General features: G+C 29.2%; 1 protein-coding gene and 1 long non-coding RNA gene across 2 annotated transcripts in view; both read right to left on the bottom strand.

Moving 5' to 3' along the window:
• Window positions 1-291: 291 nt before the first annotated feature.
• On the bottom strand, window positions 292-3,259 carry LOC142241067 (uncharacterized). The gene is made up of 2 exons (XR_012723472.1): window positions 2,380-3,259; window positions 292-2,016 (listed from the first exon to the last, which is right to left on the bottom strand). It is a non-coding gene; the product is annotated as an uncharacterized LOC142241067 (long non-coding RNA).
• A 7,263-nt stretch (window positions 3,260-10,522) lies between these two features.
• LOC142239673 (cell adhesion molecule Dscam1-like) overlaps window positions 10,523-17,403 on the bottom strand; it is a 179,970-nt gene continuing 173,089 nt past the window's right edge. Inside the window, exon 30 of the mRNA XM_075311459.1 lies at window positions 10,523-12,366. Coding sequence (XP_075167574.1) covers window positions 12,291-12,366 — 76 coding nt within the window. The 3' untranslated portion in view covers window positions 10,523-12,290. The remainder of the gene's footprint in view (window positions 12,367-17,403) is intronic.

Here is a 17,403-nt window from a genome sequence, read left to right as displayed (position 1 = left end):
GTGAATCCTCATTTAAGAAATCAAATTATATAAAAAAAAACCAAATAAAATAAAACAAATGGTTAAATTTTTGTTTAAATATTTTTTTGTTTTATATTTTAATAAAGAAAATTGAAATAAAGCATTTTTATTGTATAACTAAAAAGAGGTTTAAAAATAAAATTTAAATTAAACATAATTGGGGTCGGTCTTTTTTTGTTTTTTGGATCAAAATCAATATAAATATGTATACACAAAAATAAGTAAACAAAAAATCATTTACTTTGGAAAATTAAAAATAAAATTAAAATATTTATCAAAAAAATGATAATAAAATATATTACAAATCAAATATGGTGGGGCGAGGGACAAACATGTTAAAGCTTTTCTTATAGATTAAAAGAAGTATTCTAAATGTAGCACAATGAAATATGACAAAAAAAGACAAGTTTTCTCCATATATATTTATAGGCTAATACCAATGTATAATACAAAATACAGTGATGCTATTGTTGAAATTGTATACAAATCATTACAAAAAAGGACATTGTTGGAGTGGGGGGGAAGCCCGTACTTATTATGGTACAAAATTAACAAATACAAATATATATTTTTTTGACCAGTTTAGTGGCACTTGGCAAAAAATAAAATAATTTGGAAAATCCATTAGCATTTTCCAATTTATATTTTTTTATGCAATACCTTTTGTCTAGGTATACTTATCTCTTGTGATATGTCACTTATTGGTAAGTAGTTATAAAAAAAATTACAAACGTAATTATAATGACTAAAATATAAACATCACAATATTATGCAAATTAAAAATTTTTAAAATTTCTTTTATCGTTTTTCTATTATCTTTTGTTGTTTTTGTTTTTAAATAATATTAATAGGATTCATAAAGAATTAAATAATATGTTTTATAGTTTTATTTGTAAACTATAAAAAAATAATCTTAAGGTCTATCTATAATATAAAGGATTTTGTTGTGAAAACTCCTTGCAGAAAAAAAACGCATAAATGGCAATTAAATTAAATAATGACTTTTATCTTAATGCATGGTGATGATATTTTCGTGACTTTAATGAGATGAGTTGATGAGATTCATGATTTATGTTATATTAAAAAAAAATACAAAAATACAATAAAATATATTTAGATACCAAGAAGAGATAAAAACATACAAAAAAAAAATACAGGAAATTTGTGCTTTATACCAATGTTCAAGTTTTCTCAAATAGACCAGAAATGAAAAGCGACAACTTTAACGTAGAAATTTGTTTAAAGTAGTTGTTAGAATTTTTAAAAAATAGCAGAGTACTTCACTCTTAATGTATCCAGATAAATTAAGCTGATATTAAAATCAATGGGTTTTACCAGTTTTTGCTTTTTTGTTTAATATTCAAATAAATCATTATTGAGTTAACGACTTCATTAAGAGAAATTTTGGTATAAAAATAGTTTTTACATATAAATTGATTTATTTATCTAAAGTTTAACAGTTTAACAAGCACCAGTAACCAATATTTATTTTCATATTAATTTTTTTTTATGTGGTATTTCAGTATTTTACAGAGAAAACTAAATAAAAAATTTCCAAAATATCTGCACACATTAAAATAATCTTTATTTTAGCTAACCACTGTATGATATTAAGTGTAAACAGAAATTAATTTCAATTCAATTCGCATAGATATGTAATATGCGATATATATTTTGTTTAAATCTCAATATTGATTTATTTATATTTTAGTTAGTTTACAATGCAAAATCGCTGCACACAGTAAACAGAATGAAAATGTACTAAAGTAGAGATCTGGGTAATGATAAGTGTTCCTAAACAAACCATATATTAATTCATGGGACTCCAGAAGTTTAAGACATACATGAACATAAAGGTTTCAGTAAAGAAGATTATAATTATGTACAAGTACGAACAAAGTTTTTTCGTTGTTTCACTTTCACTTTAAAGTTGAATAGCATAATCAAATGACATCGATTCAGTTGAAACAGTTTTCTGATTAATTTCTATCCAACCTATCTATCCAACCTAAAGCAGAACAAATAGCGGATATCTTATGACATCACAAATGACATCGATTCAGTTGAAACAGTTTTCTGATTAATTTTAATCTTAGTGAAGCAAACTTTTTAAAGAAATTTGAATTTAGATGAATTGAATTGAATTTAATTTTAGCTAGCAAAGTAAGTGCACACATCTATCCAATCTAAAGCAGAACAAATAGCGGATATCTTATGACATCACAAATGACATCGATTCAGTTGAAACAGTTTTCTGATTAATTTTAATTTTAGAGAAGCAAACTTTTTAAAGAAATTTGAATTTAGATTTATTCAGCTAATTTTAGTTAACAAAGTAAGTGCACACATCTATCCAACCTAAAGCAGAACAAATAGCGGATATCTTCATTTCCTAAAATAGAAACAATATGTGCATATCAATTCAATGTCACATTTATAATACGATATAAAATTCATAATTGCGGTGCTATTGCAATTTTTAAATTTCCCATATTATGAAGTGTAAAATCACACACACAACGGTTCAGTTCAGTGTATCTCAAACGAGATATACAGAGGAATCTAAAAAATTCTTAGCAAATCCTTTGTCAATTCATATGAATTAATGGATTTAAGTTTCATACGTATACAAAATAAGAGACAAATGCCTGTGTTTGTTAAACATTTTACAATACACAACAACGCTTTTATAATTGTTCCAAAAATCTATTATTTTAAATAGCTAGTAGTAGTATAGACTAAAGAACGACTTGAATGTTGTATTATTTTAGATTTCTTACTGAACGCATACAGGTTTTAGCTTGAATGCTAAATAAGACTTTACTGCACACAATTTTTTTTTCTGATTCAATCACGAAGTTAATTTATCCAATTAATTTTTTTAATTGAAATGTCTTCAATCACAGAAATGATAGTATCAATTAAAAAATTAATTGATACTATTAATTTGTGCACACAAAAAAATCTGATTCAATCACGAAATTAATTGATCCAATTAATTTTTTAATTGAAATGTCTTCAATCACAGAAATGATAGTATCAATTAAACAATTAATTGACAGTCAATTAAAAAATTAATTGATCCAATCAAAAAATTAATTGATCCAATTAAAAAATTAATTGATACTATTAATTTTCGTGATTGATTTTTTTTCAATTAACAAATTTGTTGATTCAATTAAATTTTTAATTGAATATTTTTAAAACTCAATTAAAGTTTTAATTGGAGAATTTTTTGTGAAATTTTTTTCTGTGTGTGATTGATTTTTGTTTCAATTAAAAAATTTGTTGAATCAATAAAATTTTTAATTGAATATTTTTTTTAAACTCAATTAAGATTTTATTTGGAAAAATTTTCGTGAATTTTTTTTCTGTGTGGTTCTATTATTTTTTAAGTTTTTGTCTGTATTCTTGTAATCCAAAGATAATGAATAAATAAATAAATTTATTATTTTAAATATTTTAATACAATATATGTAAATAAAATTAATATGAAAGTACAATTGTTTAGGAAGTACTTCTTTTTATTTGAAGACGTATTATGTGTTCAGCTGATTTTCTAATAAAATTTAATAAATAATAATAAAATACCACAGAGTGTAGTGTACACAGCAATGTGTGAAACAGACCAAGAACTTTCTTCAAATTAGTCGTATTGTGTAAATTTGTGTGAATTTTTTTTTTTATAATTTCTACGATCAATGAGAAAATTAAGTTTAAATGAATTCGGTAATTGATAGGAGAGGCATGATTCCTTTTTCCTTTAAATTCTTCTAATGCAATCCTTGAGAAAATTTAATTTAAATGAATTATGTAATTGATAGGGAAGATGTGAATTCAATATCATCTGCAATTATAGTCCTGCTTATATAGTAGCATAATAGCATTTGTGTGTGCAGGAAGTTTAGGGTTTTTTTTTTGTGGAAATCAAAATTCCCTTTTGTCATAAAGTATTGCCTTCAAGGACAAATAAAAACTTGTATACTAGGAATTTTTCGATTATATTCTGAGTTTTTATAAATTTTGTTTTTGAGAAAAACAAGCACTTTCTTTCATTCAAATTAAAGCACAGTGAGAAGAAATGTGGCCAAATTTCCATTTTTTTAAATATTTAAATAACATGTATGACGTTTTCAAAGTTATTATATAATTGATAGGAAAGATGTGAATTCAATATCCTCTGTAATTATAGTCCTGCTTATATAGTAGCATAATAGCATTTGTGTGTGCAGGAAGTTTAGGGATTTTTTTATTGTGGAAATCAAAATTCCCTTTTGTCATAAAGTATTGCCTTCAAGGGCAACTAAAAACTTGTGTACTAATTGATAGGAAAGATGTGAATTCAATATCCTCTGTAATTATAGTCCTGCTTATATAGTAGCATAATAGCATTTGTGTGTGCAGGAAGTTTAGGGTTTTTTTATTGTGGAAATCAAAAGTCATAAAGTATTGCCTTCAAGGACAACTAAAAACTTGTGTACTAGGAATTTTTCGATTCTATTCTATTTTTCTGAACTGAGTTTTTCTAAATTTTGTTTTTGAGAAAAACAAGCACTTTCTTTCATGCAAATTAAAACAAAGTGAGAAGAAATATGGCCAAATTGCCATTTTTAAACTATTTAAAGGACATGTATGAAGTTTTCAAAGTTTTTATGGAACCTAATATTGATAAAAACGTCTTGTTAATGGACAGAAAATAGGGTTTGCTTTAAACAAGGTCGCTATGGAAAATTGTACATTATAATGTACGAATAGGTTTTCGATGGTCAGTCCACTTTTTTTTTAGTTAAAAGAAATCTTCTATTTGCAGAAAAAAAGAAGAAAATGTAATTAAAATTGAGCCAAGGAAATTCTTTAAATACACACAAAGAAAATTCCATTAAAATTGAGCCAACGAAAATTTTTCATTGATATAACGAACACATTTTCATTAAGACAATGAAATTATTCGTTAATAGTACGAAACATTACGTTGATTAACAGAATATTCGTTACAATAACGAAAAATTTCGTTGTATTAACGAATTTGTTTCATTGGCTCACTTTTAATGACACATTTCGTTAATATAACGAAACTTTTTTTATCAGTGTATAATGAATTGTTTCGATTAATAAAATAAATTTCGATATCAGTACATCGTCGTCGTCGTCGTAGTTATTTAATAACACATTCATCAGAAGTACGTAATTTTGCATTGTATATATGAAATAGTTTCCTTGGCTTTATTTCCATGAAAAATTCTGATAATATTAAAAATTATTATCTACCATTGTAATAGATTGGAGAGCTATTTAAGATTCACTTTTAAAGACAATTTCATTTAAATATAGTCACGGCTATTGTCAATAGGAACCATTTTCTTTAAGAAAATGAACATTTTCCTAAATAATATGGTATTCATTATAGTAATGAAATATTTTATAATACATAAAATTGTTTTGTTGGCTCAATTTTAACCACGATTTCAATAGTATTACAATAAAACTTTCAAAAATATTTTTTTACACATAATTGGATGGTTCGATTTTTATGGCTTATTGGTAATTTGTAATAGGTTGGTTCACTTTCATTTTATCTGGTAATTTTTCAAAATTTCTTGAACATTGTTTTTTCTGATAGGTTGGTTTGCTTTCATTTTATCTGGTAATTTTTCAATATTTCTTGAACATTGTTTTTTTGTAATTAAGAAAAACATAAATATTATGGATTTTGTTTACGGTGATTGGGGTAATGGATTTGTTACTGGTGTTATTTTATATTCCTGACTATTTTTTAATATTGGTTGTTTTTTGTATATTATTTTTATCTCTTTTCGATTTTACTTCATTGTTTTCATGTCATTTATAGCTATGACTTGATCATATTATTTTTTTTTATATATGTATATGTATATATATGTAATATATATATGTAAATATATTACAAATCAAATATGGTGGGGCGAGGGACAAACATGTTAAAGCTTTTCTTATAGATTAAAAGAAGTATTCTAAATGTAGCACAATGAAATATGACAAAAAAAGACAAGTTTTCTCCATATATATTTATAGGCTAATACCAATGTATAATACAAAATACAGTGATGCTATTGTTGAAATTGTATACAAATCATTACAAAAAAGGACATTGTTGGAGTGGGGGGGAAGCCCGTACTTATTATGGTACAAAATTAACAAATACAAATATATATTTTTTTGACCAGTTTAGTGGCACTTGGCAAAAAATAAAATAATTTGGAAAATCCATTAGCATTTTCCAATTTATATTTTTTTATGCAATACCTTTTGTCTAGGTATACTTATCTCTTGTGATATGTCACTTATTGGTAAGTAGTTATAAAAAAAATTACAAACGTAATTATAATGACTAAAATATAAACATCACAATATTATGCAAATTAAAAATTTTTAAAATTTCTTTTATCGTTTTTCTATTATCTTTTGTTGTTTTTGTTTTTAAATAATATTAATAGGATTCATAAAGAATTAAATAATATGTTTTATAGTTTTATTTGTAAACTATAAAAAAATAATCTTAAGGTCTATCTATAATATAAAGGATTTTGTTGTGAAAACTCCTTGCAGAAAAAAAACGCATAAATGGCAATTAAATTAAATAATGACTTTTATCTTAATGCATGGTGATGATATTTTCGTGACTTTAATGAGATGAGTTGATGAGATTCATGATTTATGTTATATTAAAAAAAAATACAAAAATACAATAAAATATATTTAGATACCAAGAAGAGATAAAAACATACAAAAAAAAAATACAGGAAATTTGTGCTTTATACCAATGTTCAAGTTTTCTCAAATAGACCAGAAATGAAAAGCGACAACTTTAACGTAGAAATTTGTTTAAAGTAGTTGTTAGAATTTTTAAAAAATAGCAGAGTACTTCACTCTTAATGTATCCAGATAAATTAAGCTGATATTAAAATCAATGGGTTTTACCAGTTTTTGCTTTTTTGTTTAATATTCAAATAAATCATTATTGAGTTAACGACTTCATTAAGAGAAATTTTGGTATAAAAATAGTTTTTACATATAAATTGATTTATTTATCTAAAGTTTAACAGTTTAACAAGCACCAGTAACCAATATTTATTTTCATATTAATTTTTTTTTATGTGGTATTTCAGTATTTTACAGAGAAAACTAAATAAAAAATTTCCAAAATATCTGCACACATTAAAATAATCTTTATTTTAGCTAACCACTGTATGATATTAAGTGTAAACAGAAATTAATTTCAATTCAATTCGCATAGATATGTAATATGCGATATATATTTTGTTTAAATCTCAATATTGATTTATTTATATTTTAGTTAGTTTACAATGCAAAATCGCTGCACACAGTAAACAGAATGAAAATGTACTAAAGTAGAGATCTGGGTAATGATAAGTGTTCCTAAACAAACCATATATTAATTCATGGGACTCCAGAAGTTTAAGACATACATGAACATAAAGGTTTCAGTAAAGAAGATTATAATTATGTACAAGTACGAACAAAGTTTTTTCGTTGTTTCACTTTCACTTTAAAGTTGAATAGCATAATCAAATGACATCGATTCAGTTGAAACAGTTTTCTGATTAATTTCTATCCAACCTATCTATCCAACCTAAAGCAGAACAAATAGCGGATATCTTATGACATCACAAATGACATCGATTCAGTTGAAACAGTTTTCTGATTAATTTTAATCTTAGTGAAGCAAACTTTTTAAAGAAATTTGAATTTAGATGAATTGAATTGAATTTAATTTTAGCTAGCAAAGTAAGTGCACACATCTATCCAATCTAAAGCAGAACAAATAGCGGATATCTTATGACATCACAAATGACATCGATTCAGTTGAAACAGTTTTCTGATTAATTTTAATTTTAGAGAAGCAAACTTTTTAAAGAAATTTGAATTTAGATTTATTCAGCTAATTTTAGTTAACAAAGTAAGTGCACACATCTATCCAACCTAAAGCAGAACAAATAGCGGATATCTTCATTTCCTAAAATAGAAACAATATGTGCATATCAATTCAATGTCACATTTATAATACGATATAAAATTCATAATTGCGGTGCTATTGCAATTTTTAAATTTCCCATATTATGAAGTGTAAAATCACACACACAACGGTTCAGTTCAGTGTATCTCAAACGAGATATACAGAGGAATCTAAAAAATTCTTAGCAAATCCTTTGTCAATTCATATGAATTAATGGATTTAAGTTTCATACGTATACAAAATAAGAGACAAATGCCTGTGTTTGTTAAACATTTTACAATACACAACAACGCTTTTATAATTGTTCCAAAAATCTATTATTTTAAATAGCTAGTAGTAGTATAGACTAAAGAACGACTTGAATGTTGTATTATTTTAGATTTCTTACTGAACGCATACAGGTTTTAGCTTGAATGCTAAATAAGACTTTACTGCACACAATTTTTTTTTCTGATTCAATCACGAAGTTAATTTATCCAATTAATTTTTTTAATTGAAATGTCTTCAATCACAGAAATGATAGTATCAATTAAAAAATTAATTGATACTATTAATTTGTGCACACAAAAAAATCTGATTCAATCACGAAATTAATTGATCCAATTAATTTTTTAATTGAAATGTCTTCAATCACAGAAATGATAGTATCAATTAAACAATTAATTGACAGTCAATTAAAAAATTAATTGATCCAATCAAAAAATTAATTGATCCAATTAAAAAATTAATTGATACTATTAATTTTCGTGATTGATTTTTTTTCAATTAACAAATTTGTTGATTCAATTAAATTTTTAATTGAATATTTTTAAAACTCAATTAAAGTTTTAATTGGAGAATTTTTTGTGAAATTTTTTTCTGTGTGTGATTGATTTTTGTTTCAATTAAAAAATTTGTTGAATCAATAAAATTTTTAATTGAATATTTTTTTTAAACTCAATTAAGATTTTATTTGGAAAAATTTTCGTGAATTTTTTTTCTGTGTGGTTCTATTATTTTTTAAGTTTTTGTCTGTATTCTTGTAATCCAAAGATAATGAATAAATAAATAAATTTATTATTTTAAATATTTTAATACAATATATGTAAATAAAATTAATATGAAAGTACAATTGTTTAGGAAGTACTTCTTTTTATTTGAAGACGTATTATGTGTTCAGCTGATTTTCTAATAAAATTTAATAAATAATAATAAAATACCACAGAGTGTAGTGTACACAGCAATGTGTGAAACAGACCAAGAACTTTCTTCAAATTAGTCGTATTGTGTAAATTTGTGTGAATTTTTTTTTTTATAATTTCTACGATCAATGAGAAAATTAAGTTTAAATGAATTCGGTAATTGATAGGAGAGGCATGATTCCTTTTTCCTTTAAATTCTTCTAATGCAATCCTTGAGAAAATTTAATTTAAATGAATTATGTAATTGATAGGGAAGATGTGAATTCAATATCATCTGCAATTATAGTCCTGCTTATATAGTAGCATAATAGCATTTGTGTGTGCAGGAAGTTTAGGGTTTTTTTTTTGTGGAAATCAAAATTCCCTTTTGTCATAAAGTATTGCCTTCAAGGACAAATAAAAACTTGTATACTAGGAATTTTTCGATTATATTCTGAGTTTTTATAAATTTTGTTTTTGAGAAAAACAAGCACTTTCTTTCATTCAAATTAAAGCACAGTGAGAAGAAATGTGGCCAAATTTCCATTTTTTTAAATATTTAAATAACATGTATGACGTTTTCAAAGTTATTATATAATTGATAGGAAAGATGTGAATTCAATATCCTCTGTAATTATAGTCCTGCTTATATAGTAGCATAATAGCATTTGTGTGTGCAGGAAGTTTAGGGATTTTTTTATTGTGGAAATCAAAATTCCCTTTTGTCATAAAGTATTGCCTTCAAGGGCAACTAAAAACTTGTGTACTAATTGATAGGAAAGATGTGAATTCAATATCCTCTGTAATTATAGTCCTGCTTATATAGTAGCATAATAGCATTTGTGTGTGCAGGAAGTTTAGGGTTTTTTTATTGTGGAAATCAAAAGTCATAAAGTATTGCCTTCAAGGACAACTAAAAACTTGTGTACTAGGAATTTTTCGATTCTATTCTATTTTTCTGAACTGAGTTTTTCTAAATTTTGTTTTTGAGAAAAACAAGCACTTTCTTTCATGCAAATTAAAACAAAGTGAGAAGAAATATGGCCAAATTGCCATTTTTAAACTATTTAAAGGACATGTATGAAGTTTTCAAAGTTTTTATGGAACCTAATATTGATAAAAACGTCTTGTTAATGGACAGAAAATAGGGTTTGCTTTAAACAAGGTCGCTATGGAAAATTGTACATTATAATGTACGAATAGGTTTTCGATGGTCAGTCCACTTTTTTTTTAGTTAAAAGAAATCTTCTATTTGCAGAAAAAAAGAAGAAAATGTAATTAAAATTGAGCCAAGGAAATTCTTTAAATACACACAAAGAAAATTCCATTAAAATTGAGCCAACGAAAATTTTTCATTGATATAACGAACACATTTTCATTAAGACAATGAAATTATTCGTTAATAGTACGAAACATTACGTTGATTAACAGAATATTCGTTACAATAACGAAAAATTTCGTTGTATTAACGAATTTGTTTCATTGGCTCACTTTTAATGACACATTTCGTTAATATAACGAAACTTTTTTTATCAGTGTATAATGAATTGTTTCGATTAATAAAATAAATTTCGATATCAGTACATCGTCGTCGTCGTCGTAGTTATTTAATAACACATTCATCAGAAGTACGTAATTTTGCATTGTATATATGAAATAGTTTCCTTGGCTTTATTTCCATGAAAAATTCTGATAATATTAAAAATTATTATCTACCATTGTAATAGATTGGAGAGCTATTTAAGATTCACTTTTAAAGACAATTTCATTTAAATATAGTCACGGCTATTGTCAATAGGAACCATTTTCTTTAAGAAAATGAACATTTTCCTAAATAATATGGTATTCATTATAGTAATGAAATATTTTATAATACATAAAATTGTTTTGTTGGCTCAATTTTAACCACGATTTCAATAGTATTACAATAAAACTTTCAAAAATATTTTTTTACACATAATTGGATGGTTCGATTTTTATGGCTTATTGGTAATTTGTAATAGGTTGGTTCACTTTCATTTTATCTGGTAATTTTTCAAAATTTCTTGAACATTGTTTTTTCTGATAGGTTGGTTTGCTTTCATTTTATCTGGTAATTTTTCAATATTTCTTGAACATTGTTTTTTTGTAATTAAGAAAAACATAAATATTATGGATTTTGTTTACGGTGATTGGGGTAATGGATTTGTTACTGGTGTTATTTTATATTCCTGACTATTTTTTAATATTGGTTGTTTTTTGTATATTATTTTTATCTCTTTTCGATTTTACTTCATTGTTTTCATGTCATTTATAGCTATGACTTGATCATATTATTTTTTTTTATAATATAATAATTAATGTTTACCATCAAAATACACTTATACATTAAAAAAATGGTTCTCTGTTTTAAATATATAATATATGTATATGTTTTCTTTTTTTCTTAATAGTTTTTAAAAAAATGCAAAGTTATTTTCCTTACATATTTTTTTGTTTCGTTATTTTTTTTTAATTTTTGTGTTTGTGTATGTCTTGTTCTATAACTAACTTTCGCACAATTTTTATTTTTGACTTTTGTATTTTGTTTCTTAGTAAAAAATGGCAAATGTTCGATAACAAAAGAAACCTTTGCAGAATCTTAAGACAACATTTGCCTTTTTCTCTCTCTCATTTGTTTCATTCCATTCATGAAAGAAAATCGTTTTTTTGGTGTCAATGTATGAGATGTTGGTGTTTATGCATGTATATGTTTTAAATGTCCTTAAATATTTAAATAGTTTTTGTTTTTATTTTTTCGTATAAATCACTCAATTTTGGTTTAGTCAAATTTTGCAGTTTTTTTCGTTTTTTTTTTTCTTTATCTTTTAAGATTTTGGCATTTTTTTATTTGTTCCAAAAAATTTGCCATGAGTGATGGTGTTTGTTTTTCTTTTTTTCTTTCTTTAAATTTAAATATTCATTTCGCAATGTAGTAGTTCTTTCTTACTATCATTGAAGTCGTTTGGAGTGTGTGTGCTTTTTGTTGTTGCATATATGAAGTTCATGACATTGATGATGAGTCGTAGCCTTTTAGTTGAAGGTTTTCTTAGGCTCTTTCCATATTAATTTACAAATTACACTGCCATAGTATCGTAGGCTGTGAATCCTGCGCCACTTTGTTGTTGGAGTTGTTTTGGGCCGGCTTCGTTTCTACAATTTTTTTTTATATTTGTTGATTGGATAGAAAGAACATAAATATTTTTATTAGTCATGTATTAAAATATTTTGTTTGTGTTTTTTTTTTGTTTAGGAATATTTAATTATAAAACTTTTATAGATTAACAAGCAAAGCCTAATTTTAAGATATTAACTTTCTACAAGAATACATATGTGAATTATAAGTGCACGGTATTCTTGCTAATATTTTCTAGATCAAGACATGTGTTATTATTTTGTTATTATATAAAGTTCTTCGTGATTGCTAAGAAATCCTATAATTGCAAAATACAATTATAATCTTCGGTCCTGTGTAGAGTTTACTTATTAGAGTCCTAATTATATATATTTTATGTCATGTATTTGGACCACGGTTGCGACTCGCGCCAAAAATAATCTACCAAAATTTGGAGAAAATTCTACAAAAAAAAAAAACAAGTAAGGAAAGTCTAAAGTCGGGCGGGGCCGACTATATTATACCCTACACCACTTAAATTTTCTAAATTTTCGATACCATATCACATCCGTCAAATGTGTTGGTGGCTATATATAAAGGTTTGTCCCAAATACATATATTTAAATATCACTCGATCTGGACAGAATTTGATAGACTTCTACAAAATCTATAGACTCAAAATTTAAGTCGGCTAATGCACTAGGGTGGAACACAATGTTAGTAACAAAATATGGGAAACATTTAAATCTGAAGCAATTTTAAGGAAACTTCGCAAAAGTTTATTTATGATTTATCGCTCGATATATATGTATTAGAAGTTTAGGAAAATTAGAGTAATTTTTACAACTTTTCGACAAAGCAGTGGCGATTTTACAAGAAAAATGTTGGTATTTTGACCATTTTTGTCGAAATCAAAAAAACATATATATGGGAGCTATATCTAAATCTGAACCGATTTTAACCAAATTTGGCACGCATAGCTATAATGTTAATTCTACTCCCTGTGCAAAATTTCAACTAAATCGCAGTTAAAAATTCGCCTCTGTGGTGATATGAGAGTAAATCGGGCGAAAGCTATATATGGGAGATATATCTAAATCTGAACCGATTTCAACAAAATTTGGCACGCATAGCTACAATGCTAATTCTACTCCCTGTGCAAAATTTCAATTAAATCGGAGTAAAAGATTTGTCACTGGGGTCATATGAATGTAAATCGGGCGAACGATATATATGGGAGCTATATCTAAATCTAAACCGATTTCAATAAAATGTGGCACGCTTGACTACACTACTAATTGTACTCCCAGTGCAAAATTTCAACCAAATTGGGGTAGGTTAGGTTAGGTTAGGTTAGGTTAAAGTGGCAGCCCGATTAAAATTCAGGCTCACTTAGACTATTCAGTCCATTGTGATACCACATTAACTAAACGTACCTATTACATATGGGCACTTCTAGTTTTAACCGCTGAACCTTCTTGATTATTTTTCTTTGTTGAACCAACCAGATTGTTCCAAAAATATTAGCAGACTGCTTAAGTTAACGTTTTCCAGATCCGCCAGTAATCTGAAGCTATATGCTCCTAAAAGTTGCTTGCGCTTTACACAAAATGCAGGACACTCACACAAGAGGTGTTTAATTGATTCTTTTTCCTCCGCATCATGACAGCTCATACAATAGTCATTATACTTCGCGCCAATAGTTTTTGCAAAATCTCCTATCAGGCAGCGACCCGTTATAGCAGATATCAGGAGTGATACCTGACGTCTCGAGAACATTAGCATATCTAGTGTGCGGTTTAAGTTGAAATGGGGCCATATTTGCTTGGTGTCGTTACAACCCTTGCAATTCTCCCATCGAACATTTGCCATCATAACAGCCTTCTCACGCAGCATGAGCTTGCAGGTAGCTAGGGGCATACCAACAAATTCTAGTTCCCCTGGAATATGTAAGGTAGTCCCTAGCCTTGCCAACTCATCCGCTTCGCAGTTCCCCGGAATGTTCCTATGGCCAGGCACCCATATTAGGTGAATATTGTACTGCTCAGCCATCTCATTGAGAGATTTGCGGCAATCGATGGCCGTTTTCGAGTTGAGGAACACAGAGTCCAAGGATTTTATTGCAGGTTGACTGTCTGAGTATATATTAATGCCCACATTTTTTGGAACATTACTTCTCAGCCAATTCGCCACCTCTCTTATTGCTAATATTTCAGCCTGAAAAACACTACAGTGATTAGGTAATCTTTTCGCTATTTGAAGTTCCAGATCATTAGAATATACTCCGAAACCCACTTGTCCATCCAATTTGGAGCCATCAGTGTAGAAATCTATATATTCTTTATTCCCCGGGGTATGTGTGCACCACGCCTCACTATTGGGGATTAGAGTCTCAAACTTTTTGTCGAAAAGTGGACTTGCCAAAGTGTAATCCACTACGTTAGACACATCTGACATTATTTTGAGGACAGAACTGTGACCGTAACCATTTTCCGACCACAGCGATAGTTCGCGCAACCGCACAGCCGTTGTTGCAGCTGACTGTTTGGCCAAAATGTCTAAAGGCAATAGATGCATCATGACATTAAGGGAATTTGTTGCTGTCTTGCTGAATGCGCCTGAAATACACAAACACGCCATACGCTGAACTTTATCTAAACCAGTCGGTTTCTGAAGTGCCGGCCACCAGACTACAACACCATATAGCATTATAGGTCTAACCACTGCCGTGTATAGCCAATGCACAATTTTTGGTTTTAGTCCCCACTTTTTTCCTATTGCCTTTTTGCACGAGTACAAAGCTACAGTTGCCTTCCTCGCCCTTTCTTCAATATTAAGCTTAAAGTTCAGCTTCCTGTCCAAAATAACGCCAAGGTATTTTGCACAATCACCAAAGGGAATTTCAATACCCCCTAAGGAAATAGGCCTAACCGTGGGAGTTTTGCGATCTTTGCAGTACATGACTAATTCTGTCTTTGCAGGATTTACCCCAAGACCATTGTCTTTCGCCCATTGTTCAGTCATCCGGAGGGCCCTCTGAATAATATCTCTGATTGTGGATGGGAATTTTCCCCTGACTGCCAGAGCTACATCATCTGCGTATGCCACCACTTTTATCCTTTCTTTTTCTAGAGTAACCAGAAGGCTATTTATAGCAACATTCCAAAGAAGAGGTGATAGAACTCCTCCTTGGGGAGTGCCTCTGTTCACATACTTTTGTATGTTTGCTTGTCCTAGTGTGGCTGAAATACGTCTCTTCATTAGCAGTTCGTCTAACAGCCTGAGTATACATGGATCAACATTCAGAGTTGTCAGTCCATTTAATATCGAGCTCGGATGGACATTATTGAACGCCCCTTCGATGTCTAGAAACGCCACGATTGTGTATTCTTTGACAGATAGTGAGCTTTCAATAAAGCTGACTAGTTCATGTAGTGCGGTCTCAGTAGACCTGCCCTTCGAGTATGCATGCTGTCGTTTCGAGAACAAACTTGAATCGATGCTAGTTCTAAGATAAATATCTATCATCCTCTCCAGAGTCTTAAGTAGGAATGAGGATAAACTGATTGGTCGGAAATCCTTCGCCCTCGAGTGAGAGGCTTTTCCCGCTTTAGGTATGAAAACGACTTTTGTTTCCCTCCACTTTCCTGGGATATATGATAAGTTGATACATCCTTTATATATCACCGACAACCAGGGGATAATTTTGTCAGTTACAGCTTGTAACTCCGCCGGAGTAATTCCATCAGGTCCAGGGGATTTGAATGGTCCAAAGCTATTTAGCGCCCATCTTATTCTAGTTTCCGATACAATGTCCTCGACAGGAAACGACCGCTGAGCAACTGTGGCACCGCCAGTACATGGTTCAACCGTCTGATTTCCAGGAAAATGTGTGTCCAATAGTACCTCCAGCGTCTCCTCACTGGACGTTGTCCAATTGCCCTCCGATGTTTTAATGAAACCTGGAGCGGAGTTGGTGGATGCTAGAACCTTCCGTAGTCTGGAAGCCTCGGACGTATTCTCAATACTGCTGCAGTAAGCATTCCAAGAGTTATGCTGAGCCTTTCTCAGTTCTCGCTTGTATCCTCTCAGATTCTTCTTGTAAGCGTCCCAGTCCTCAGGGGCTCTGGTGGACTTTGCCTTGTTAAAGAGCTTCCTGCAGGATTTCCTCATATTACTTAATTCCGTAGACCACCATGGTGGTCGATGTTTCCCCCTTGGCTTTCCTCTAGGGCATGCAGCTTTCAGTGAGATGTTGAAGGCCTTAGTAATCCGCTCCACTGCGTGTTCGATATCTTGCACATTTCTCATATTTGTCTCTGTTATTTCCGGTATCATCATATTGAACGATTCCCTATACCTATTCCAGTCAGCTTTCCTAACATTTGGCGGAAATATGATCTTGGTGATATGAACATCAATTGGGGTAAAACTCTGGCTTCTGGGACCGTATTAGTCTATATCGGGCGAAAGATATATATGGGAGCTATATCTAAATCTGAACCGATTTCAATAAAATTTGGCACACTTGACTATAGTACTAATTGTTTTTCTTGTGCAAAATTTTAAGCAAATTAGGGTAAAACTCTGGCTTCTGGGGCCATATAAGTCCATATCGGGTGAAATATATATATGGAAGCTATATCTAAATCTGAATCGATTTCTTCCAAAATCAATAGGGTTTTATTCTGAGGCAAAACACATTCTTGTGCCAAATTTGAAGTCGATTGGACTAAAACTGCGACCTAGACGTTGATTACAAAAATGTGTTCACGGACAGACGGACATGGCTATATCGACTCAGGAGCCCACCCTGAGCATTTTTGTCAATGACACCATATGTCTATCTCGTCTCCTTCTGGGTGTTGCAAACATATGCACTAACTTATAATACCCGGTTCCACAGTGTGGCGCAGGGTATAAAAACAAGTATAAACTACGGTGGCTCCCAATGGCTTCAAAATGAATCTGCAGTTTGTTAAAGGAATACCTCGAATCTTGAACCTATTTTGGCAAAACACTGATCTTTTGAAGTGTCCCCTGGTCCATTTGGCAAAAGACCAACATTAGACGAG

This window comes from Haematobia irritans, chromosome 5, assembly GCF_050003625.1.
Source record: "Haematobia irritans isolate KBUSLIRL chromosome 5, ASM5000362v1, whole genome shotgun sequence".
NCBI classification, from domain to species: domain Eukaryota; kingdom Metazoa; phylum Arthropoda; class Insecta; order Diptera; family Muscidae; genus Haematobia; species Haematobia irritans.
Note: the sequence above shows the minus strand (reverse complement) of the source record. Positions and strands in the feature narration are given on the sequence as shown.